The following is a 27,944-nucleotide window of genomic DNA, read 5'->3' on the forward strand; positions in this document are numbered from 1 at the left end:
GACGTCACCCGGCAGGTTCGCCCTCGTTGGCTGAACCGCCGGGGGGCGTGCCGTATCGCTCGTCGTGAGTCCTGCTCTCAATTCTATTGAGAGCAGGAGCAACTCTCGCCCCAGCGCTGCGGCCCCCCCTCGCTGCGGGCCCGGCGCCATTGAGGGGAGGGCTCTCGTCCGTGCAGCGTCCGCCACAGCGGGCGCTGCAGTAGGCAGCGGGGGCAAGGCCTTACAGTGTGGGATTCGTTACCCATGGAGACTGATGGCAGATACAATAGGTTGGACATCTTTTTATATAGGAAAAGTATACAGGGATATACCTAATAAGTAAACATGGGAAGGATGTTGATCCAATTGGTGATTGCCAATTCTTGGAGCCAGAAAGGAATTAATTTGTCCCCTTCTGAGAGATCATTGCGTTATATGTCACTGGGGTTTTGTGTTTGCCTTCCGCTGAATCAATAAGTAAGTATAGATATGGGATAAAGTATCTGTCGTCTAAATTTAGCATAGGTTGAACTTGATGGACGCATGTCTTGTTTTCAACCTCATCTACCATGTATCAGGATGTGGTTGTAGAAGGAAATACTTTGTCCTCTGTGATACAACAATTGGTGTAGCCTAATTCTACGGTAGCATCAATTTCTGATTTATATTGTCAGGTGGTTCCCCATAAAGTGTCTTGGGCTTAAATCACTGAGCTGACCTCAGCTTTCCTGCCTATAAGATGTGTAGTCCATGATACTGAGCCACTTTTATCATTTTATTTTATTTATAAAATATTTTACCAGGAAGTAATACATTGAGAGTTACCTCTCGTTTTCAAGAATGTCCTGGGCACAGAGTCAAGACAAATAATACATGGTTACAAATACAGTTACATACATGAACAGGGTATACATTATATACAAGACATTGCATGCACAGTTAAAGAAAATATATATTATGGGCGTATTCCACAGTTACAGACCAGATTAAAATGTGAGACAATTGTATAACTTGTGAGATACCGCTCACCAGTAAACAATAATTCCTAATAGCGTAATTACAGCCGGTGCAAAGGAATGGTATTAACAGTCAAAAACACACATAAGGAGACAAGAGAAATCTCCAAGATTCCTGTTACGGCACAGCAAGGCTGATAAATGGTTCAAATACCTTTCAACAATTGTTGAATATAGGCTGCAAGAGGTACAGGTAAGTAACCGCTCCCAGGACTGGGGGAGGACAGTTACCAATAGAGCCTATATGGCCAAAACAATAACATTTTATTAATAAACAAAATAACGCTTTAAAGTAACAAAATGCTCTAATTCTAATAAAAACAATTAAAACGCAAGATGTGGGTGACAACCGGAGAGGGACATAATCCCTCGGTGGGTAGTTATAATGTATGTAACTCTAAATAGTTATACCGCAACAGGCAGATAGATATAGCGGATTAGCTGAATAAATGCCCACAAAACTTTAATAAGAGCCTCCTAACTCTGTGTATGGTACGGGTATAGGGTATTCAGTCTGTGTATCCGCAATCAAGTACTATCACTCGTCGTGAAAATGAGTATGGAAAACGGAATACTGATGCTGTGTTCAGGCATTCAAAATGCATGCATGTATGCTGTAAACCAGCTAATAGGCAATCAAATACAGCAGGCAAAGTACATACAGCACTACAAAACAGATACTACCCGTCCTCCACTACATCAGAACGGTCTCACCCAAAACACCTCCACGACGTCAACGCGATTACGTCATCCCGACGTACGTTTCGCGCTCGGGGCTGGCGCTTTCTCAAGGTGGGAGGTACTAGTTAGAGCAACACTGCCCCCTTATATACCCATATGTGAGGCGGAGCTAACTTATCCCTCCATCAGGCATCAATTATGATGGCTGGCAGCCATGGTAATGCACAATAGAGTGCAGAGAAATGGATCGAGGGGATCCTAATTGTGTCTTTCGTTCACTGTACTCGGTATTCAGGAATGTTATATTTGTTATATTTTTCCTGAATACCGAGTACAGTGAACGAAAGACACAATTAGGATCCCCTCGATCCATTTCTCTGCACTCTATTGTGCATTACTATGGCTGCCAGCCATCATAATTGATGCCTGATGGAGGGATAAGTTAGCCCTGCCTCACATATGGGTATATAAGGGGGCAGTGTTGCTCTAACTAGTACCTCCCACCTTGAGAAAGCGCCAGCCCCGAGCGCGAAAGATACGTCGGGATGACGTCATCGCGTTGTCGTGGAGGTGTTTTGGGTGAGACCGTTCTGATGTAGTGGAGGACGGGTAGTATCTGTTTTGTAGTGCTGTATGTACTTTGCCTGCTGTATTTGATTGCCTATTAGCTGGTTTACAGCATACATGCATGCATTTTGAATGCCTGAACACAGCATCAGTATTCCGTTTTCCATACTCATTTTCACGACGAGTGATAGTACTTGATTGCGGATACACAGACTGAATACCCTATACCCGTACCATACACAGAGTTAGGAGGCTCTTATTAAAGTTTGGTGGGCATTTATTCAGCTAATCTGCTATATCTATCTGCCTGTTGCGGTATAACTATTTAGAGTTACATACATTATAACTACCCACCGAGGGATTATGTCCCCCTCCGGTTGTCACCCACATCTTGCGTTTTAATTGTTTTTATTAGAATTAGAGCATTTTGTTACTTTAAAGCGTTATTTTGATTGTTAATAAAATTTTATTTTTTTGGCCATATAGGCTCTATTGGTAACTGTCCTCCCCCAGTGCTGGGAGCGGTTACTTACCTCTTGCAGCCTATATTCAACAATTGTTGAAAGGTATTTGAACCTTAAAATACATTTATCAGCCTTGCTGTGCAGTAACAGGAACCTTGGAGGAGATTTCTCTTGTCTCCTTATGTGTAAAATGTGAGACAGCCTTGGTTTTGAAAGAACTTAAGACTGGTGGTGGATGTGAGATTCTCCGGCAGGTTGTTCCAGTTTTGGGGTGCACGGTAAGAGAAGGAGGAACGGCCGGATACTTTGTTGAGCCTTGGGACCATGAACAGTCTTTTGGAGTCAGATCTCAGATTATAAGTGCTGCATGTGGTAGGGGTGAGGAGCTTGTTCAGATAGCTGGGTAGCTTGCCCATAAAGAATTTAAAGGCAAGACAGGAAAGGTGAACTTTGCGCCTAGACTCGAGTGATGACCAATCTAGTTCTTTGAGCATTTCGCAGTGCTGTGTGTTGTAGTTGCATTGGAGAACAAAGCGTCGTATTGAATTGTAGAGGGTGTCAAGTTTGCCAAGGTGGGTTTGAGGTGCCGATCCATATACTATGTCTCCATAGTCAATAATTGGCATTAACATCTGCTGTGCGATTCGCTTTCTGACCAGGAGACTTAGGGAGGATTTGTTCCTGTAAAGTACCCCTAGTTTGGCATAGGTCTTGGTTGTCAGGGTATCAATGTGCATCCCGAATGTTAAGTGGGAGTCAAACCATATGCCCAGGTATTTAAAACTAGTGACAGGGGTTAGGGTGGTGTTCGTGTTGGTTCTAATCTGGAGCTCAGTCGCTGGAAGCTTTAAAAATTTAGTCTTCATCCCAAATACCATTGCTACTGTCTTGTCAGTGTTTAAAAACAGTTTGTTTTGGGAAATCCAGTTTTCCAGTCTCAAAAAGTCAGACTAAAGTATGTGTTGAAGGTCAGAGAGGCTATGGCTGTGTGCATATAGGATTGTGTCATCTGCATACATGTGTATTGAGGCTTCCTTACAAGCTGTGGGAAGATCATTAATGAACACTGAGAAGAGTAGGGGCCCCAGAACAGAGCCTTGCGGGACACCACAGGTGATATCCAGGGGGTTGGAGTTAGAGCCTGAGATGGACACATGTTGGGATCTTCCTGATAGGTAGGACTGAAACCAGTTTAAAGCACGCTTCCCTATTCCAGAGCACTGGAGTTTGTTAAGCAGGATAGCATGATCAACAGTATCAAAAGCCTTTGCAAAATCTAGGAATACTGCACCAGTGAGTTGTCCCCGTTCCATTCCACACTGGATTTCATTGCAAACTTTTAGCAGGGTAGTTACGGTGGAGTGTTTGGGGCGAAAGCCAGATTGGAATTGGCTAGGGAAATTAGTCTTGGTATAGTAATCGCTTAATTGGGAGTGGACATATTTTTCCATGACTTCAGATAGAATTGGGAGAAGTGAGATTGGCCTGTAGTTTGAGACAGTGTTTTTGTCCCCACTTTTGAAGATTGGGACAACTCTGGCAGTTTTCTAGGTCTTAGGGATATGACCTGCAGACAGGATAGAGTTGACTATGGAAGCAATTGGTTTGGCAATGGCTGGGGCACCAAGTCGTTGGAACCTAGATTGTAGCAAGTCAGGTCCACATTGGCTGCTTAGTTTTAATTTGAGGAGCGCTTGTGTAATCTCCTCTTCGGATACTGGGTCAAATTGAAAGTTGTGGATGGAGCTATGTGGGTACTCCCAGGATGAGATTGAGGTTTGTGGTTTGGGCTGCGTCTCGCTAATAAGTTAGTGTCGCAGCCCACAAAGTAATCATTGAATGCATTTGCAATGTCAGTGGGGTTTGTCAGAGTAATACCCCCCTTAGTGATATTACTTGGTTGTTGATGGTTAGGAGGCTGGACTATATTGTTGATAACCTTCCAGAAGTTAGCTGGGTTTGATGTATTCTGGTGGAGATTGTCAGAGTAATATTGTGCTTTTGCATGCCTTGTTTGCCTTGTGCACATGTTCCTCAGGCATCTGTAGTGATTGAGATCCTTGGTAGTGCCAGTTACTTTGTAGCTTTTCCACAAGGCATCCCTGAACTGGTAGAGTGCTATAAGGTCAGTTGTAACCCATGGAAGGTGGGCCCCCCGTACCCTTATTTTGCGTAGTGGAGCATGGGTATCACAGAGTTTTAAGAACTCTGATTGGAAATAGTCGAGCGCAGAATCAGGGTCGGGAATTAAATCGATTCTGTGCCATGGGCAGTTGGTAAGGTCATCCAGAAACTGTTGTGGGTTAAAGTTTCTAAATGTTCTAGTGAGGAAAACTTTAGGGCTTGAATGGGGCGGTTTAATTTTCCTTACACAGTACACTATTGCATGGTTACTGAAAATGTCAGGAAGGATGCCAGAGGATTGGATTCTGCTGGGGTTTGAGGAGAGAATCCAGTCTAGCAAGGAATGGTTATGCGATTTCAGGTTTATCCGTGAGGGTTGGGAAATGAGTTGTGATAGGTTAAGTGACTTGAGTTGTATCTGGATTTTGTGGTTTTTAGGGTCAAGCCAATTGAAGTTGAAATCCCCAAGAACTAGCAGCTCACTCTTCTCATTCAGAGAGGAAATGGAGCCAAGAAAGTGGGTGATATCAGTCAGGGATTGTAGAGAGGCTTTAGGGGGGCGGTAGATGCCAGCAAGCATGATGGGCTTAGAAAAGGGGAGGCAGATTCTGCCAACTAGGATTTCAAAAGAGGGTGGGCTTGGGGGGGCGATTTAACCGTGTAAATTGTAAGGTGTCTGCAATATAAAATAACACCCCTCCTCCTCTCTTTGACCTATCTCTCCTAGAAATGGAGTATCCCTGAATGGCGATATTTGCATCGCGGGTTTTATGGGTTAGCCATGTTTCTGTAAGAACGATGGCTTTGGGTTTATGCATAAGGCACCATGCCCTTAGTTCGTCCAGTTTGGGCAGCAGGCTCCGGATGTTTATATGGGCGACAGATAGGCCTTTTTGGAATTTAAAGGTGGAATTCTCAGGGGTAAGCCTTCCGTATCATAATATCCTTACTATTTTTCAACATTTTCAGTGCTGTTTGTTAATCCCTAGTAAAGCTGTGGAAGCTTGTTTTATATTTCCATTTGCGTATATTGCTTTTCGTTTCTTCATCAATTACATTTATTAGTGTAGCATCTCCCCGAGACACACCCAATATGGATCCACTGCCCCTGTCCACTAAGCCAGCATCGTAGGTGTTAACAGCACGAGATAAAGGGATGCTTCAACGAACCACCTGGAGCTTGTCAGTCCCTACACCCCTGCATGCCTGCTCTGAGATCCAGCACTGTGCTATGCTGCTGTTAAATTATACCAAATAATCTCTGTGATATAACACTGGTCACCCCAAAGGCGGCACCCAAAAGGTGTCACTGTTTGCTGCCGTTCGCTAATTGGTAATGTTGCAGCTAATCTATTGCATTCTTAAACTCGCCAACTCTCTTATCCCCTGTACCGAATGGTTCAATCTACCCTGCCTATAGATTGTAAACTCCTTGAAGCAGGGCCTCTTCTAACACATTGCAAGCCTATCCTACCTCCTCTAACACATTGCAGGCCTATCCTACCTCCTCTAACACATTGCAGGCCTATCCTACCTCCTCTAACACATTGCAAGCCTATCCTACCTCCTCTAACACATTGCAAGCCTATCCTACCTCCTCTAACACATTGCAAGCCTATCCTACCTCCTCTAACACATTGCAAGCCTATCCTACCTCCTCTAACACATTGCAGGCCTATCATACCTCCTCCAACACATTGCAAGCCTATCCTACCTCCTCTAACACATTGCAAGCCTATCCTACCCCCTCTAACACATTGCAGGCCTATCCTACCTCCTCTAACACATTGCAAGCCTATCCTACCTCTAACACATTGCAAGCCTATCCTACCTCCTCTAACACACTGCAAGCCTATCCTACCTCCTCTAGCACACTGCAAGCCTATCCTACCTCCTGTAACACATTGCAGGCCTATCCTACCTCCTCTAACACATTGCAAGCCTATCCTACCTCCTCTAACACATTGCAAGCCTATCCTACCTCCTCTAACATATTGCAAGCCTATCCTACCTCCTCTAACATATTGCAAGCCTATCCTACCTCCTCTAACACATTGCAAGCCTATCCTACCTCCTGTAACACATTGCAGGCCTATCCTACCTCCTCTAGCACATTGCAAGCCTATCCTACCTCCTCTAACACATTGCAGGCCTATCCTACCTCCTCTAACACATTGCAAGCCTATCCTACCTCCTCTAACACATTGCAAGCCTATCCTACCTCCTCTAACACATTGCAAGCCTATCCTACCTCCTCTAACACATTGCAAGCCTATCCTACCTCTAACACATTGCAGGCCTATCCTACCCCCTCTAACACATTGCAAGCCTATCCTACCTCCTCTAACACATTGCAGGCCTATCCTACCTCCTCTAACACATTGCAAGCCTATCCTACCTCCTCTAACACATTGCAAGCCTATCCTACCTCCTCTAACACATTGCAGGCCTATCCTACCTCCTCTAACACATTGCAGGCCTATCCTACCTCCTCTAACACATTGCAAGCCTATCCTACCTCCTCTAACACATTGCAAGCCTATCCTACCTCCTCTAACACATTGCAAGCCTATCCTACCTCCTCTAACACATTGCAGGCCTATCCTACCTCCTCTAACACATTGCAAGCCTATCCTACCTCCTCTAACACATTGCAAGCCTATCCTACCTCCTCTAACACATTGCAAGCCTATCCTACCTCCTCTAACACATTGCAGGCCTATCCTACCTCATCTAACACATTGCAAGCCTATCCTACCCCCTCTAACACATTGCAAGCCTATCCTACCTCCTCTAACACATTGCAGGCCTATCCTACCTCCTCTAACACATTGCAAGCCTATCCTACCTCCTCTAACACATTGCAAGCCTATCCTACCCCCTCTAACACATTGCAAGCCTATCCTACCTCCTCTAACACATTGCAAGCCTATCCTACCTCCTCTAACACATTGCAGGCCTATCCTACCTCCTCTAACACATTGCAAGCCTATCCTACCTCCTCTAACACATTGCAAGCCTATCCTACCTCCTCTAACACATTGCAAGCCTATCCTACCTCCTCTAACACATTGCAAGCCTATCCTACCTCCTCTAACACATTGCAGGCCTATCCTACCTCCTCTAACACATTGCAGGCCTATCCTACCCCCTCTAACACATTGCAAGCCTATCCTACCTCCTCTAACACATTGCAAGCCTATCCTACCTCCTCTAACACATTGCAAGCCTATCCTACCTCCTCTAACACATTGCAGGCCTATCCTACCTCCTCTAACACATTGCAAGCCTATCCTACCTCCTCTAACACATTGCAAGCCTATCCTACCTCCTCTAACACATTGCAAGCCTATCCTACCTCCTCTAACACATTGCAAGCCTATCCTACCCCCTCTAACACATTGCAAGCCTATCCTACCTCCTCTAACACATTGCAAGCCTATCCTACCTCCTCTAACACATTGCAAGCCTATCCTACCTCCTCTAACACATTGCAGGCCTATCCTACCTCCTCTAACACATTGCAAGCCTATCCTACCTCCTCTAACACATTGCAAGCCTATCCTACCTCCTCTAACACATTGCAAGCCTATCCTACCTCCTCTAACACATTGCAAGTTATCCTACCTCCTCTAACACATTGCAAGCCTATCCTACCTCCTCTAACACATTGCAAGCCTATCCTACCTCCTCTAACACATTGCAAGCCTATCCTACCTCCTCTAACACATTGCAGGCCTATCCTACCTCCTCTAACACATTGCAAGCCTATCCTACCTCCTCTAACACATTGCAAGCCTATCCTACCTCCTCTAACACATTGCAAGCATATCCTACCTCCTCTAACACATTGCAGGCCTATCCTACCTCCTCTAACACATTGCAAGCCTATCCTACCTCTAACACATTGCAGGCCTATCCTACCTCCTCTAACACATTGCAAGCCTATCCTACCCCCTCTAACACATTGCAAGCCTATCCTACCTCCTCTAACACATTGCAAGCCTATCCTACCTCCTCTAACACATTGCAAGCCTATCCTACCTCCTCTAACACATTGCAGGCCTATCCTACCTCCTCTAACACATTGCAGGCCTATCCTACCCCCTCTAACACATTGCAAGCCTATCCTACCCCCTCTAACACATTGCAAGCCTATCCTACCTCCTCTAACACATTGCAAGCCTATCCTACCTCCTCTAACACATTGCAAGCCTATCCTACCTCCTCTAACACATTGCAGGCCTATCCTACCTCCTCTAACACATTGCAGGCCTATCCTACCCCCTCTAACACATTGCAAGCCTATCCTACCCCCTCTAACACATTGCAAGCCTATCCTACCTCCTCTAACACATTGCAAGCCTATCCTACCTCCTCTAACACATTGCAGGCCTATCCTACCTCCTCTAACACATTGCAAGCCTATCCTACCTCCTCTAACACATTGCAGGCCTATCCTACCTCCTCTAACACATTGCAGGCCTATCCTACCCCCTCTAACACATTGCAAGCCTATCCTACCCCCTCTAACACATTGCAAGCCTATCCTACCTCCTCTAACACATTGCAAGCCTATCCTACCTCTAACACATTGCAGGCCTATCCTACCTCCTCTAACACATTGCAAGCCTATCCTACCTCCTCTAACACATTGCAGGCCTATCATACCTCCTCCAACACATTGCAAGCCTATCCTACCTCCTCTAACACATTGCAAGCCTATCCTACCTCCTCTAACACAATTTGAACCCTGTCTGCAAAGGTTACTTGTGCCCATAATCGCATACCTTAACGGTCCATGAAAGGTCTAAACTGTACGTATAACCTTTGTTCATTTAATGCAGCCATGTATAATTATAATTCTGTCTTTTCCTGTCTGTCTCATGTTTAGCAAATAATTGTATTCCATTGTAGTTGTTCTCAAACTGACTAAGGCCGGGTCCCCGCTGGCTACTGCAGCGCCCGCTGTGGCTGACGCTGCAGGGACAAGATCCGCCCCACAATGGGGCCGGGCCCGCTGCGAGGGGGGGGTGCCGCGCTGCGCCAGCAAACTCCAGCTCTCAAGAAAATTGAGATCAGGACTCGTGACGGAGCGCTAGGCCACGCCCCCCGGCGGTTCAGCCAATGAGGGCGAACCTGCCGGGTGACGTCATGGCCGCGCCCCGTCACTCCCACCCCCCCCCCTCGTCTTTCCCCCTGCAGCTCACTGCAGACCGGGAGACTTGGCTGCACGCACCGCCAGCCTCGCGGGCAGCGGGGCCGTAGCCTAAAGTATTGTGATGGCCGCTTATGTATTTACTTGAAGAATACAGGGTGAATGTTTTATGTCTAAATGTCTAAAGCTTGGCCCCCTGCAGACGCACTTACCTGAACGCCCTCCTACTGTCTCTGTACGTTCTCCCCACCAATTAGATTGTAAGCTTCTCGGAGCAGGGACTCCTCTTCCGAAATGTTACTTTTATGTCTGAAGCACTTCTTCCCATGACCTGTTATTTGTATTATTTGTTATTTATATGATTACCACGTGTATTACTGCTGTGAAGCGCTATATAAATAAAGACATGCATACATGATGCCCCTTCTTCACTTGCTTCTGGTAAGGGAGGGTTTTGTATTCCTGGTACTTCAGGTATGTGCCTGAACAAAGAAAAATAGAACAGCGCACAGTAGTGTGAAGAAAATGATATAAAAGTGACCATACAATTGCTTAAAACTAAGCTGTCCCTGCTGCTGAGGATTGGATTTCTCACGCAGAGAGAAAAATAGCAGATATCCAAGAAAACAAACCTATAGCGCAAAGGATAAAGAAAATAACGGACATATTGAGATTTCGACATGTATACAAGGAGAATATGATGATGTCGATCTATTATTTATAATGGACATACGTTTCTCTGATATGGCTAAATGGCTCCAAGTCCCAAAATCGTATTCAATAAAGATATACATGTCTGTCGACATCATCAAACAACTCAATATATGGCAACGTGTAATGAATAGTGATCCATGAAATATAGTCACACTATATAAATGCAAATAGTGCGTCGACCCAAAACCAATGAGCCCGCGGAGATATCGCGAGACGAGATTTGGATCTGGTGATGGGGGCTGGATGCCACGGGCGCTGGACACCGAAGCAGAGGAGCAAATCAGACCTTCGTTTCAGCATTCTGAGTTGGGAATTGTCCTGGAACCCGTTTGTATAGGTCTCTCTGTCCTGTGAAATAAAAGAAGTTAAAGACTGTCGTTTACCTTTGCCAGCAAGTACCAATGAATTGGAAGCTTGTGAATGAAGCTGGGACACACATGGAAGAAAGAAGAGAACCTTCCACTGGGCCGCATAAGGATAGTGACCCGTGTATCCTGCCTGTGCACGCGCATAGATGTGAAACTTGGACCCTAATTCCAAAGGAAACTCGGACACTTCAGACAGCTTGAATGATGGAGAGATGTTTGCTGGGTGTTACCCGAAGAGGAAGGAAAATGGGGAGATGGGTTTTAAAGAAAACAAAATCCGAGACCATATCACAAAGGTGAGAAATTATAAATGGCAGTGCACCCAACATATCGCAAGAAGAAATAACCGTTGTTCAAAGATGGTGATCAACTGGATTCCAAGGAATATCAAAAGACAAAGATGCCGACCAAAAAATAAGATGGGAGGATAAAATAGAATATTAGTTTGAGCAACGTGGGGAAGAGCGGCATTTACTGGAAGATCATTGGCGAGGGCTTCTTCCAGCAGTGTTCGACCAGGGATGATTTATTTTCTGTACGTGTAAAATATAAAAATATTTAAAATAGTGTGTGTGTATATACAGAAAGCTGTATATTATTGATTTTTTCAAAGCCTTACTATTGCAATAATATTTTAATGCAATGTAAATAGGATATTTTCCCAGGGATTCTGTGCGCACACTACATTTTCAAATAAGTTCTTCCATTTTTAAAAGGTAACCACTGATCTAGGCCACCTGCAGACTATTGCATTTTGTCCTACGAAAGTAAAAGGTTTGTGGGTACACCCAGAATGTATAACCGCATCCATAAAAGTAGTTCTTACATGTTGGACACTAGGAAGGGGGATCATGGTGACTCATGCTGTGTCACAGTTCAGCTCTTTAACAACTGCTTATTCAACATCCGTGTATTCACAAGCAGTCTATGCAAGCCAGGTGTTCTATGGTTGTTGAACATGATGGTCAAGCAGCAACATGTTCGCGATATGCTGAAACGCGTTCCTGCGAATTGCCCAAGGAGACCAGAAATACAAACTAAAACACAATTAAGGGCCAGCACGTTTAGTCCCACTTTGCAACATAGATTGGAATTGCAATAAAGTGAAAAATGTTCATCTCTGCAAAAACGTGCCTGCCATTTGTTTGTAGAATAATTTCAAATAGGTTTAGACACGTTTTAGATGTGACCTGAAGGTATAATGATGAAATACTAAAAAGGATGTTAACAGATATTGCAGAATGTATGGGGAGAGCCAGAAGGGTGCTGGGTTGTATAGGGAAATATGTTAGCAGGAGGAGAGAGATGCCAATACAACTTTACAGACCATGCTAAGACTTCACTAAGGGTACTAGTTTTGGAGAACATGTCACTTATACTAAAAACTACAATGGGGCATCCCATGCAATAGCGCCAGATCTGTGCTATCACAGTTGATGGAATAAGGGCCTATAGCTTGGAAGTACATACATTAGCGGTTGTACAAAGAGCTTCTAAAATGGTACATAATCTACATCATAACTGTTCTGAAGCTGGTGGATGGGAGATTGAGGGTTTATTAGGAAAGCGTGGTAGAGGCACGGAATTGCCTCCCGGAAGAGGTGGGGGAGGCTAATAACTTAAAGGAATTTAAATCCTTTTGGGCGAAAGCATATCCTAAATAAGAAAAAGCCTGGGATCTAATTGGGTCTCGGGTTTCGCAGCAAGTAGGGAAAAAATGGGCATGCAAAGTGGTTCTTATCTGTATTTATTTATGTCATGTATAAGCTTGTCAAAGCCTCACTTTAATCTGTAAGAAATGCGGTTTGTTCATAAACCAGCATACTACAAATGTGATTTAAATATTCTTTTATCCCAACAGTAACTACCTGCATGGGTCAATAAGACATGTTCCATCCATGGACTCCATCTCCGGCTCCGTAGAAGGTCTTCATATTCGTCCACCTTCTGCATTCATACTGGATGCCATCTTCCAGGTAAAGAAGTGCTATGTTTTCACTCTATGGCCTTCTACAGGATTTTAATCTCTGTTTTGCAGACTGTGTCAATACTACACTAGCATGTTTATTACCAGTGAGGATTTGTAAATATATACAAAATATCCCTGTCTCTCCCCCTCTCTCCCCCTTTAAGACCCATCTTAAAACCCACCTCCTAAACCAAGCATATGGGCAGCATTGTGGCTGGTACTATACAGCTCATACATGGACCGTGGCCCCTTGCAGGCACGCTTCCCATAACACGCTCCTGCTGTCTCTGTACCTTCTTCCTACTTACCAATTCGATTGTAAGCTCTTTGGGGCAGGGACTCCTTTTCCTAAGTGTTACTTTTATATCAGAAGCACTTCTTCCCATTATGTATTTCTTGTTAATTATATTGTCACGTGTATTACTGCTGTGAAGCGCCACTTACTTTAATAGTGCTATATAAATAAAGATATATATATATATATACATACATACATACATTTCAACCCTTTCAGGGCCAGAGAACCTTGAACACACATCATATTAATGTCGCAGACCCCTGTAGCTCTTAAAGGATAAATATCTCAAAAGCGGCAGAAATGAGACAGAAAGTAATACAGCCGTTATATTCTTTTATATACAGTATAAGGTGTCCATGTTTTCCTTAGCGCAGTGGACGATATAAAATAAAAATAAATAAAATAACATACAAAAATCAATTTTCAATGCTAAAAGCAGCAGTCCTTCCACTTCTTTCCCGAATAACATGTAGGGGGGGAGGGGGGGATCTCAGGGAGCAGAACCGTGCCCGTCTCAGATTTGGGAGCCCTCCAGTTTAACGAGGCAACAATGTAAAGTTAATGCAGGACCTGCCTTTCTGTGTTTATATGTTGGCCAGGCCTCTCTTTCTTGTCCGGCATGTGTGCGTGACTGTAGAGCCTCTCTTCTGGACTGGAAAATTAAAGCGTTGGTGATGTCAATGATGGCTATAAATGGCAAGCTTTGTACATCACTCTATCGAGAACTTAGAAATCTGTCATTGGCTTTTATACACCTTGTCCTTCCCCTTATCTTTATTGGCTGTCTGATAATGACAGGGTGAGGCAACCGTATGGAAAACATGACACAAAACGGCGTATCCCCCCCTCCTCCCCCCCCCCCCCAGGTCTCGGCTCTGCGTGCTTAAAAACTTACTTTAAAAATGGTTTCAAAATATTTAGAGCCTTATTCTACATTTACTGATTTGGCCGATTGCAGACGAAATTCCCCATTAAAGTCATTGGTGTATTTCTTCTGAAAACGACCCAATCGGCCACTTTCGCGTATATAGGATAAGCCCCTTAATCGTCTTGAATTTTGCTACAAAAATAAATAAATCATCAATCACCCAGGTATAACCCCCTATGAATGTGACTGCCATTAGTACACTCTTGTTCTGGCGGTTTGAAAAGGATTTGCTATGGTATTGTGCTTCCTTTTGTAATGTGTCAGCCCAGTAAAGAAGTGTGTGTGTGTGTGTGTGTGTGTGTGTGTGTGTGTGTGTGTGTGTGTGTGTGTGTGTGTGTGTGTGTGTGTGTGTGTGTGTGTGTGTGTGTGTGTGTGTGTGTGTGTGTGTAATACAATCTAAATATTACTTATTTGGCCAATACTCTTTCGAATTTGTTAGAAATATGCTATGAAAACAGAAGATACAAGAGTTCTAAATTTAATTCTTTATTTTTACAAAAAGAAAATGGAACTATACATGTCGAATAAAAAAATAAAAAAAGCAGCTTCTGTATAAATAAGTGGTGGTATACAGTACCCCGTAGTACCATCACACCTTGCCGACTCTTCTGTAACCAGTCCCAGTTGCGTTGACGGCTATAATTCAAAGTATTTAGAAACATGAACACTTTGGCCTTAATACTGAGACACCACCACCGCCCTCCGGCTATGGGCCATTGAAGTTCCGGCACACAGAGGAACAACTTCCTGCGGTACCGGATTCATTTAGTGAACTCTGTGCATCATAAAGGCTTCCACTCATTTATCAACTTATTACCATGATGGAGCCGTGCCCCATTCTTATTTCCTGGGTGTACCAGGAAAACCACAGGATTGTATCTGCTCAGCCTGATCTCAGGTGACTCTCCTTGCTCTGCTCCCAAGTCTGTAGTCAGCGTTCCTTGAGGGTATGTGATGATCAATAATGATAAAATAATCAGTGGCAATGCATGACAATACTAGAAACGTAAGGACGTGCGTAGAAATGAGAAATGAATGCTCATGTGTTGTGCAGGACCAGAGAATGAACAGCGTTCAGCGGATGTCCACATCTGATGGTCCTAGTGGAGAAAATGGTTCTTCCAAATCAAATCAGGCTTTAGATGGAGCCCGAGCTCCACATATTGCAGCGAAGGTAGGTTTCCAGCAAATAATGAGTGACCATCATGTTATTCCAGCATTTCTTCGCAGACCGTGTGATATATATTTTATAATATAAGATTATTTGGTAGTGTGTGTATAGCCCCCGTACCAGCCCTCTGAAAAAGTGATGTATACTGTAGTTGTGAAGTACATTCTGGTTTCAGACCCTCAGTCATGTAAACCCTTGGATGCCATTTTTGTCTGTGCATACTAAAGTAACAAATATGAACTTTTCTTGATCATTAAGCAAGATTGATTCATTTTTGGAATAGGACTGTGTTCAAAATTAGTATAATGCCTGGGCCCTCGTCTGCCACAAGGAGACTTCTTGGAACACACTCTTGTATGCCTCGAGCCACCATCCTATTCCCCTAAACAGAAAAGAGAATGACTCTGTTATTGAGCGTATTACATACCACTTGTGACAATACAGAATTGCTTGACAAACCTGTTCAATCTTCTGGTGCACATTTTGGTATTACAAGTACATTTTCTACTGCATCTACCAAAAGTGTGTGACTCACTGATCCATCTATTGACTCCATTTTTAAATCCCCACCATTGTTTTGTTGTGAACGGAGTTGCAGCCTTCAGGATTTGCTTATTTAGACTGATCCAGTGGACAAGTATAGTACCCATATCCATTGGCTCACTCGCCCTGTATGCCATGTATGTATAAATTTACAATACTTAATCACTGGATGTATCTGCACATGTCCCATGAAGGGTAATAACATAGTGCAATAAGGGACTTTCTGAACTGTGAATCTAGATTTGTTATCTTTATCAAATGACCATGTGAATTCTTTTATATTGAAAAAGACTTGTGGGATATTCAGAGTATAAATGTAAAGCCGCACTGTGATAAGGAAAGGGCAGAACAGATGCGAACGATCACAGATGCCAACCTGTCGCCCACCATATCAAGGCATGGGGCCACGACTTGGCAACGTTGTGTCGCATGTTTGTCCAGGTACACAACTGAGAAGGGAACACTGGCATAAGCTGCATTTGCAAATGGAAGCTAAAACGGTCTTTAAATAAGGAAACATATCCCCCCACTGGACTTAATGAGGATTTAAAGATGGCCGGCTTCTTGTGACTGGTATGGATGTTGTTTGATGGAACACAGGAAATACTGCTCTGCAAATGTACCACTGCACTCCCTGCAATCAGGAGTTTTGATATGGGGCCTTGCCTGCTCCTGCAGTGCCGGGTCATACATCGTAAAATTACGAAAAGGGGCATCACAATCTTGAGATGCCCATGCCAAGTTGCAACATAGGGTAGCCTACTACGATGAGTGGAAATACTCATGCCTGCTGGCTAAAGCTGGACACTGCTTGGAACGGGTGCTTTCACCAATCTGTGGGATCTCAATAATAATGTGTGTGTGCGTGCGTGTGCGTGCGTGTGCGTGCGTGTGCGTGCGTGTGTGTGCGTGCGTGTGTGTGTGTGTGTGTGTGTGTGTGTGTGGTCCTTACTATGGCACATTACTTTGCGTTCATAATGATAGCTCTTAAATCTTTGTAACATATTTTTTTTTTGCAGCCTAAATTAGCTCGTGATCACTTAGCCCTGGCCCTGAGTCAAGGTTTGAGTGCAGAAATCCAACACAGCAGGGATTCCCTACACTGCTCCAGCGGGTACAGCACCCAGACAACCACGCCATCCTGTTCGGAAGACACTATTCCCTCGCATGGTAAGATCTGTACGTTACGAAAAACTCCCGTCTGTAAATATATATTAAAAAAAATAATATTTGATTTAAGGGTTACATATACATGCAACAAATATATATATATATATATAATAAAAAAGGCAGCACTCTGTATGTGTTTTCTAAAAAGTATATATTAGGAACATAACAAGCATTTTAAAACCCCTGGTGCTGTATAAACAACAGAAAGGCCTAGCGAAACACACAAAATGGCACAACATACAGTACAATACCTCAGTGCTTATCTGCTCATGAGTAAGGGCCATTTAGTTAAAGCCAAAGGACTATAAGCAGCAGCCACGTCACAGCATGACCAATCTGCAGGTCCTAACACTACCTGGCACAATTCTCATGTACCTCTCTCTTCTGCTGGAGGGAGAAACACCATACTGGGTCTGTGATACACAGGGACATGATAAGAACTGCTCATTGTGGCGGGGCGAGCTTTAAACCCTGGTGCTCCATGCATCTCTTTGTATGCACACACACATTATAAAGTAGTTTACCCCCCGCATTATTTAAGCTGTGATCAAGTATTTAACTATGAAAACATCTGTTCAGTGTGTGCATATTACATCCATAAGTTACTCATAAATTGGACTGCTCCCTACTTTATTTACAACGTCTAGATATTGTTCTCACTACTAATACATGTTCTGCTGGCAGAGGAAGTGAACGATCTACTTAAATGGTGTCGGTGGAAGAAAGGGTCTCGCACTAAGCTATGTAAGCCCTGAAGGGGCATTTCTCACTGTATTGGGGTGACCGTTGCCTACAACTATGAAACATATCTGATGAAATTGCCATTAAAATGGTGCAGATGTTTTCATTGTTTGCACTTCACTGCAGCTCCCAATACATGCTGCTAAGCGAATCTACCTCGTGAACGTAACAGGCTCGATTCATTTATTTAGGAATAGGCATGAAAGCAGGGCATAATATAAGCATCTGCTTAACCAGCTCCTTGCTTCTCTCTCAACCAATGTATGTGCATTCTCTCCACAGCCTTAAAGAAGGACCCCTCCCTTTTTGGTAAGAATTTGCTTTTTAATGGATGGGATAACTGTGCCATGTGTGTTCACGTCGGCGTTCTGCGTATTCTGCGCTACACAGTGTGTTCCAATTTAAAAAAAAAAAAACTGTTCAGTTAATTTAGAAAAATTAAATTTTCTTTTTTTTAGTTTAAGGTGCAAGCACACAGCAAGCCAAAAACAATAAACGTTTTGTAACGAATATAAAAGCTTCCTTAAACAGATGTATCTGTGCTAAAGGCAAAGATTTGGCTTCATTCTTTTTATTTTTATTTTATTAGGTGCACACTATTTTTCTTTGTGGCCTCTGAATGAGTGAGGGTGTTTCCTACAGCTCACCACCCAGGATCCATTACATTTCCTTTGGAAAATTAAATCTATTATTTCCACTGTTACTCCCATTTGATCCTGCTAGGATCCAACCAGTATCAAACCTTCCTCTCTCTCTCTGCAACTCCCACCCACATGTTACATAGTGGTTACATAGTGGTTACATAGTGGTTACATAGTGGTTACATAGTGGTTACATAGTAGTTACATAGTGGTTACATAGTAGATGAGGTTGAAAAAAGACATACGTCCATCAGTTTAACCTATGCTATATTTGGACGACAGATACTTATATCCGTACTTACAGTATATTGCTCCAGCGGAAGACAAACACAAACCCCAGTGACATATCATCCAGTGATATCTCATAAGGGGGGAAATAAATTCCTTCCTGACTCCAAGAATGGGCTAATCGGATTACTCCCTGGATCCCATGTTAACTCCTTTGGGATATCCCTGTATACCTTTCCTTTCTAAAAAGGTCTCTTTGGTGTCCGGCTCTTTTTAATCAAAATCGCCGCAGTATTCTTGGGTTAAATTGCCCTTGTGTGCACTTATGTAACATGAACATTTTTACCCTGCACCATTGTTGTTGTTAAAAAAAAATAAAAGGGTTGCAGACCTGTCTAAGACATGCAAATGTTCCCACACTAATATTTCCATTTGCTATATGCTTTACGGAGGAGGTTTTTTTTTGTCACTTTTTTTTTACCCACCATAACTTAAATAATGGGTGGTGGATGCCGGATGCCTGTCCAGCAAAAGGTGGCTTTGTGTGCTCATTTGCATGTCATTTCCCAGAATCCCTTGCTGCGGAGGAAGCACTGTATGCTGGGGATAATGGTGAAAGGCGGGGTTGCAGACCTGCCTAAGACATGCAAATGAGCGTACAGTAATATTTCCATTTGCTATATATATATATTTTTTAATGTGGCACTGCAATAGACTTCAGTAGGTGTACGGAGGTGATTGGTATTTACTAAAGAGATAATGTTTCTATGCACCCTGATAATGGAGAGAGCGCATCAGTTGTCCAATGTTTAACTTGGCATAAACCATAAAAAGGCTGTTTTAGTGCAGAATTAGGTTGCGATGTATCAACCCCAAAAGATATTTCACGCAGCACAGCTGTTTCATTGTGTAGATTAACAAAATGTATCGTTTTCACAGTATGGCTATTATAAATAATACACTAGTAATTGATATTCACGAGTACGAGTTGTAAATAAGATGCACATCATTTGTGTTTTAATTTCAATTGTATTAATCGGGTATTCAACATGGCGCAAAGCGTCAAAATTCATTCCAAACAATACCCGTGTCGCATGGATGAAGTCATCTGACCTTCATAGATATGCTGCCCTTTTTTTTTTTAGAAATGCGTGAACTACGTTTTAACACTAAAAAAACAACCCCCCAAAAATGTGAAGTTCCCCCAATATGACCTGTGTTGAAAATTAGATTGATTGTGATGCCATTTATAGCAGATATGGAGTACCATTTTGGGGCACCATCCCTTAGAAAAGACGTTAGGGAACTAGAATAGAGTACTGAGAAGAGCCGCCAAGTTAATAAAGGGGATGGACAATCTGATTTATGAGGAGAGGCTAGCTAAATTAGATTTGTTTACATTGGAAAAGAGGCGTCTAAGAGGGGATATGATAACTATATACAAATATACTTGGGGACAGTACAAGGAGCTTTCAAAAGAACTATTCATCCCAAGCGCAGTACTGAGGACACGGGGTCATCCCTTAAGGTTGGAGAAATTGAGATTTCACCAGCAACAACGGAAAGGGTTATAGAATTAGAATTAGGTTGTGGTTAGAAATGGGGATTTTGACTTTTATAAAACTTAGGGATTTGGTGGGGTAGGCTTACAATTTGTGGTAGCGTTTCAGTTCTAGATAATCATCTTTAGTTCACGTTAGTTTCCCTGAAAAATGTGCCTTGGCGTAATAAAATTTAGGGGTGATAATGGACATGAGCATTACTGATGTCAAACTGGGAAGCCCATTTTCTATGGTACACGTGGTAATGGAGTGACATACTGACAATTAAATCATGACTTGTATTTTGTCTTTTCAATGACACTGCTACAAGGGGTCAAGTTAAAAAGAACATCTGTGTTTCTATTGTTTTCGTTTACATACAGTAAAATATGTGCTTTTTTCTTGTATCCTATGTAAGTGCGTCATTATAACGTGCCGAATGCTGAGAAACACTACTGTAAAAAATAATAAATGTATTTAGTATTTTTATATGCCCATTTGTAACTTTTATATAATGGCCATAAAAGTCTTCACAAATAAGTGTTCCACATGTACTATTGTGACCATATTTATATGTTGTTAATATTATAGTTTATTTGTAAAACGCCTACATATTCCTCCATCTATTCTGATCATTTGCCTTGCTCGCGCCCCTCCACTGGAACAAGCTACCTCATAACATCCAATCTGCCCCCTCCCTAGCTATCTTCAGACCACAACTCATCTCTTCTTCATCATATTCCATGATCTCCTGTTAACCCCCTTCTATCCCATCCCCATCCTCGCCCCACAATCCCCAACACCCATGATCCCCCCCTACCCTCATCACTTCCTAAACCTTCTTAAAGTTCCTCCAAAGTCACCAACCCAATCGCCTCCACTGCCCCCACTGTCCGACCATCACCATGCCACCGATGAGACTAAATCCAGAGAGCTGACCCCAACCCCTGCCCACCAACCCAACAAGCTCTCCATTAATAATCACTCTATGCCCATCACATGAAATGTTCCATAAATAACCCCCCTGGATAAGGGCTCTATATAAATGTTATACATAAATAAATTCCGCATCACGGTACAGTGGGGCTTCAGAGTTGTGTATTACATAAACAGAATGACATCCCAAATAAGGACAAGTGTGCAAACGGATACAGAAGATAATAGGGGATCTGCTTGTGAGAGCTTACAGTCTAGAGGGGATAACGGGCAATGGTGACACAAAAAGGTAAAGTGGCTGCTCATCGAGTGTCTCAGGGTGGGGTGTGGTCCAGCTGCACAGCTGATCGCACTAAGGTTTGGGGGCGTTGGCGTGGCTGGTTCAGCCGCACAGCTGCTCCCAGTAGTGTTCTGCGGGTAGAGGTGGGTGGTAGGGTTATGTTATTATAAAAAGTAAGTTTGAAGCAGAACTTCGCATTTACTTCATTTTTCTTTAATTTTACATTTAAATTGCATTCTTTTTCACATTTGAAGAAAAATGTGTGCCCTACGTGACTAGGAAACAATGAAACCCGAGTGGAACAAGCATAGAATCTGCCCAAAATTAACATATATCAAATGTTTGCAAGAATATTATCATTACTGGAGCCTGGACATTTTTGGCATCAAATACAATGAAATGTTCAGCACTAGGGTTAACAAACACCCTCAACACCGAAAGGCTTCATTCACGTTTTGGGCTCATTTGTAGAAATAAATGACCCATGTAGAGAGTGCCCCTTTAAGAGAGAGAGAGCCCCTTTAAGTGGGCATTTAAAAGCTGTTCTGTTCATTCTACTGCACTTTCTCTTTTTCACACTTACAGTATAAGCTTACTTACTTAACTGCCTCTCTGCCTATGCACACTTAACAGGATGCACCTATATGTAATCATGTGTACATAGTTCTTATTGACTGCTTAGATTGTAACCTGTAATGGATAAAGAGACCCCACTGTCATACTTTCCATTTATGTTTATAACATCTTTTTGTACTGGCATTATACACCTCTTTAATCAATGTATTTGATTGTGTAAAATCTGACATTTTTATATATATATATATATATATATATATATATATATATATATATATATATATATATATATATATATATATATATATATAAAAACATAAACAACTAAATTACCAGCAGTAGGTTAACATTTCAAAATGTTGCAGACTGATCATTTGATTATTTTTCATTGAGCCAATGAATTATGGATATGGTCATTCCTGTGGTTCACCTCGGGCATTTCAGTTTAATGAAAGTGTGGGTATTTGTATTTTGGATAGTTGAATATATGGCTTGCTGTTCTGCAAATACATGCATTTATTTATTCAATGTCCTTTAGTTGCAGACTATGATTATATCTCGCTACACGGAGAACAAGAAGAAGCCGACCAACTAGACTTTGACAAATCTTCAACAATTCCCAGAAACAGCGATATCAGCCAGAATTACAGGAAAATGTTCCAGGCCAAGAGACCAGCATCAACTGTCAACCTTTTAGCCGACCCAAACCTGATTCTCCGATCACCATATGTCGCTACCATAAAGAGAAACCCTTCCAATAAGCCCACTATAAGGCGAGGTACTATCAGCGGTGTGCCCATTCCCATCCGAACTCCAGTGGTACCCATGAAAGCCATGAACTTTCCAGATGTCCCCACAAGCCCCTACAGTGAGCGGACGAACAGTGACGAGTTTGCACATTACCAGGATGCCAGATCAGATCTTTCCCAAATGAAACCGGGTTTGTGCACTTCCGCTCAAAGTCTCAGTGCCATACAGACAACATATTGTGCCTTCATACCCAAGCAATCGTACACCTACTCTCAGAGTATCAGCCCGCTGCTCCCCAGTCCACACAAAATGTTTGCTAATAGTGCTAGCATGGTGGATAGAAGGCCAGCGTCTCCGACAGCTGCCCCCAATGCTGTTCGGATTATGGGGAGCCTAGAGAACAACATCAACGTGGCCGGTTTTGAGCCAGTTGCGTTGGACCCACCGCAGGGTGACATGCTATCAATGATCAAACGCGGTGTCAGGCTTAGGAAGACGATCAGCAACGATAGATCAGCTCCTCAGATAAAATAAGACCGTTTGCGTCAAAGGCTTCGCGCACAAAAGTTTGCCTTTCGTTTCAAGGAAAGGTTGTTTTTATTATTATTTTGCATACTCGATAATAGGGCCTTAACTTCTGGATTCCCATGGTCTATTTCCATAGATTTCTTAATCGGTGTCTTAATTCTAAGGTAGCTGTCATTCATGCCGTCTCTTTAATGACCATACTGTAAGTGCATTTAGTCTCAGACTTTTTTTTTTTAATTTGTTTTGTAGTTTATAAAGTGTGCTTTTATTTTAAGGAGATACGTCGTTTTAGAAACGAATGGCTCGGTTTTGCTTTTGATCAGCATGTGACTCATGTTGAATAGAGGCACGGGATCAGTAACAAAGTACATTGCCCTTGTAAAACAATTTCTACATAACGTTTTCTGTTTTTTACTGGTTTATTTCTTTAAAATACTATTCTATGTGGGGTTGTTTTCCAGAGGTGTTAGATTGCTTAAAATGTACATTTGAAAGAAGTGTGGCCTGATTTTATTTTATTTTAAATAGGGATGAGGCAGGGGATCTCCGGAGCTGAACCGCGTTGGTTTCAGCTCCAGTAACCCCCGGCTTTCTGAGATACTGGCATGTAAAGGTGCTGCCGCTAGCGACTCCAGCTGGGCACCCAATACGGCTGTTTAAAGGTCCCGCATCTCGTGGGCCAATAGGAAGCCGCAACGTCATCCCTTGCGGCTTCCTATTGGCCGGCGTGAAGTGGGACCTTTAAACAGAAGAGGCATACCGGCAGCACTTTCTCCTGTTAGTATCTCAAGGAGCAGGGGGTCCCCAGAGCTGACATCAACGCGGAGTTCAAGAGCTGTTTTTTGGTAACATAAAGTGTACGACTCGCTATTTAAATAGCAAGTCTTCTGAAATGCGCAATATTAGGAAGTACCAATTTACCACATTAACCTGCCAGTTAACTATTCCAAATAGCGATGGAATCATACAGGTGATTTGTAAGCCCTACAAAATAAGACCTATTATGCATACATACGCACGAGTTTGTAATAAAGGCAATGCATAATACATAAGTTTCTTTTGCATTATATGAAAACATAGTGTTGTATTTGTAAGGCGCATTCCCACATGATCTAAAAGCCATGACGGGTTTGGGTTAAAGGCCTTATTTGCTTAGCCACGATAAGCCCGTAAGATGCCTTCTGGCCAAGCATGGCACAAAACCATTTTTGACTGGTGCTTGTTTGAAAAACAATTCAGACAAGTAAACATTTTTGTCATTGTTGCTAAAGCCTTATTATTTAAAGCTAGGATGCAGAACAAGAAGGTATTTAATAATTAGATAATTATCTTGTTCTTTCAATTCCATGATGCAGAAATATTACGCACATTCGTACCCTGATAGGGGACCATCTAGGGAGGGTGGAAGTTCGAGGGTGGATATGGTTCATGCAGGGAGAGAAAGACAGAAGGGCGGAGTCCATTTCCAATGATTACATACAATTCCTAGACTTCAAAAAATAATTGCTTAGTTCTGCTTTTTTTTTTTAAAGCATCAATGGCTAAGATTTTACCATTAACCCTTTAAACATTTAATCGCTGCAGTTAGTTTACTTTGGTTCTACATGCACATTTAAAGTCCTGCCTCCGCACCCAAATATTCTGTGTGCATTTCTTTAATATACTTGAACTATAAACCCTGGCCTTATTGCAACTTATATTTCAACTTTATATTCTTGTAAACCCATATTTACAACCGGTGAGACATTCCGTGCATCAGAATTTAAAACCTGGAAGGAACAGCATTGGACGGACTTGTCTATGTTCAGAACTTGTTAGAACCATAGTTCTGTACCAATTATGAATCAAACGACTCAGTTTATTAATATTTGTTTTTAGATTGGACTCATTCCTTTTTTTTTTTTAATGGAAGCATCAGTCCAACTTGTGTCCCAGTTTCGGGGGGGGGGGGGGTTCTTGATGATTGGACTTTATTTTTATAAACCCTGATCACTTTGATCAGTGATTTATCAACATTTTTGTGGATTCTCTTAAGTTGTGATTATGATTTATAATTGCTTTAGGGTGCAGCCTTAATCACAACTGCATTCACTTAGCTACAAGCCCCCAAGTTGTCCTTATTTAAAGCACTGTGTATATACTGTAATACTCGTTCTTGTACTCTCCACAGTGAAGCTTTTTGGACATACATTTGCGAAGTTTTTAAACACTTCACACCATAGAACAACCATTTATTCATGTAAAGAAGCTATTCCTGTAGTTAATATCGATATTATGTGGGACTGGGCTTTAATTGCTAGTTTGCACAAACACAAAAGATGAACAAAGAATTTCTTACCAACATGTATACTGTAAATTCCAAAGATCCAACTTCCCAATGTAATCTGTTCCCATGAATGACCACCTTACATTTTTGTTTTTATTTAGGCAGGAACGATAATTCATTTTAGTTCTTGTAGAAGATTGCATAGACCCAGTTGTAACCAATCATTGAGGGAAGTTCTGTGTACACTAATAAAATGAAAATTATCTATATAAGGAATGATCCTTATATTGACAAAAAAATCATTTGACACAGGTTGAAAGCGGTGATGCTGGAACGATACATGCATCTCTTCCCTATAACTTGCCTTATTTCATGAGGTATCTAAATTCTCGTCTAACTGCACTAAGTCCTGTACTTTTCCTTGTTAATCTTACTGCTGACGGGCAAAGGATAAATAATTGTTGCATTATTTCTTTATTAAGCAAGCCGTTATTTCTGTGTTTATGCGACATTAGGGTGCACGGCTTTATATACAATATCATTTTGTTAAATTAATGTTGTATGGATTATGGTTTTGACGTTTTATAATTGTACTTTTTTCCCCAATCATCCTGAACATGTGCTTTTTTTTTTTGTAACACATTTTTTATATTTCACTTTATTTAAGTGGTATATAATATCATTGATTGTAAAAGATATAAGGCATTTGTAGTATTCTTTGATTTATTGTATGAATCCCACACTGAGAACAATGTCTGTAGTTGTTTTAATTTTGGGTTCTGATGTATTTTGCTTTACCTTTTTAGCTATATTAATCTGTTTTAAGCTTGTGATTATACTGTATGTAATAGCAAGAAACCAAAAAAAAATGAGCTTCGAATACCCAAAATCATAGCGATGCATCTACTGTAGTTGAAAACACTTTGTGGGTTGGGTAAAATCTTTTAAACACGGATGTAAAAATATTTCTTTTAGGCTAGAGTAAAATAATTTTGAACAGTTTATATAGAACGTTTGGTATTTCCAAATTGGTTCATAGTTGAATCGGTAGAATTTTGTGATTTGCCATTTGGAAGAAGAAAAAAACTAAATAATAATTATTAATACACATGACATTGATTTATTTTGCACTTGCAGAGTTTGAGCATGTGCAGAGAACAAAAACTGTTGATGATATTTGTAAAGTGCAGTTTTTTGCGGTTTTTGTTGAATTCTAATTCTAATGGACTCAGCAGGTCTGAGTATCCAATTTAAATATGAATCTATATTTTGAGTGCTATTTTTACTGTTTGAATATTAAAAAAAAATGGGGTCAGACCAGACCCGTGAATATATTTGCACCATAGACCATCAATCCTAGAAGCAAATTAAATTAACCCGCAAATGAAAATGTACTTAAGATCAGATATGACTTAGCATTTTATTTATATGGTTAATAGAACCTGCTGTGCAGTGCAAAACAATGCACATAGTTACCTCTGCAGTGAAGACGTTGATGCTCTTGTTATTGACGTTAATTTGCCCATAACGTAAATTTAAATATCTGCAATATGTTTTTTTTTTATTGTATTCCAGTGAGGAGTATTGGAAGCACAGTATCTCTACACACCGCACACACACTCTTACACTTTTGTTTTTCTCAATTATAGCACACAATTTCTATTCTGACAAGTACAATAGCAATCCGTTTATTTATTGAGGAAGTGTAAGCCCAGCTCTATTTAAGAACTAGGGTCACATGTATTATGACAATGTTATATCATTCAGAATTTTATCCTAAAGCACAGAATTCACTGAACAATATGTTTTACAATATTGTAAGTGTACAAAGTACTTTTCTGTATAGACATAATTGTGTATTCGTGTATATTTGAAGAGTAGCCAGTCTCTGAACAATCTGATGCCAATTTAATTTAGTTTAAATAGAGACTGCATAAACATAATGATTTATTAATGATAAAATCAGAACAATTGATGGCACAATTACTATCAAACTGTTTTATTTGGCAGTTCAATATTGTTAAAGTAAATAAGTGTATATTTTGGTTTGATTATTTTGTATGAATATTGTTCCAAGCGGTGATGCTCCAGCCTTAAATTAAAGATGTCAGAAAAACGTTGTCATTTTTGTCTTTAAAATTCCACACAGTGATTTCTTTGTGGGTTCTTTCTCCAACGGCTAGCTTGTAAACTGTAACGCTGGGCCTGCCCACAAGCCAGACGAGACCCCGGGACTGAGGTGGAAAGGGATAATACCACACACACCTAACAGTAAACGGGGGCACGGGCGGAGTGTGAAAGTAGCGT

The 27,944-nt window shown here is 41.7% G+C and overlaps 1 protein-coding gene across 4 annotated transcripts in view; it reads left to right on the forward strand.

Annotated features, from left to right (window-relative positions):
- Positions 1–27,753, forward strand: part of LOC142466586 (protein MTSS 1-like) — a 140,381-nt gene extending 112,628 nt beyond the window's left edge. For 3 of the 4 annotated variants that reach the window (XM_075571775.1, XM_075571776.1, XM_075571777.1), the window contains exons 10-14: positions 12,933–13,047; positions 15,321–15,440; positions 17,000–17,150; positions 18,174–18,200; positions 22,632–27,753. In XM_075571775.1, coding sequence (XP_075427890.1) covers positions 12,933–13,047; positions 15,321–15,440; positions 17,000–17,150; positions 18,174–18,200; positions 22,632–23,377 — 1,159 coding nt within the window. In that variant the 3' untranslated portion in view covers positions 23,378–27,753. The remainder of the gene's footprint in view (positions 1–12,932; positions 13,048–15,320; positions 15,441–16,999; positions 17,151–18,173; positions 18,201–22,631) is intronic. The other variant, XM_075571778.1, reaches the window with a different exon arrangement.
- Positions 27,754–27,944: the final 191 nt, after the last annotated feature.

This window comes from Ascaphus truei, chromosome 15, assembly GCF_040206685.1.
Source record: "Ascaphus truei isolate aAscTru1 chromosome 15, aAscTru1.hap1, whole genome shotgun sequence".
Lineage (NCBI taxonomy): Eukaryota > Metazoa > Chordata > Amphibia > Anura > Ascaphidae > Ascaphus > Ascaphus truei.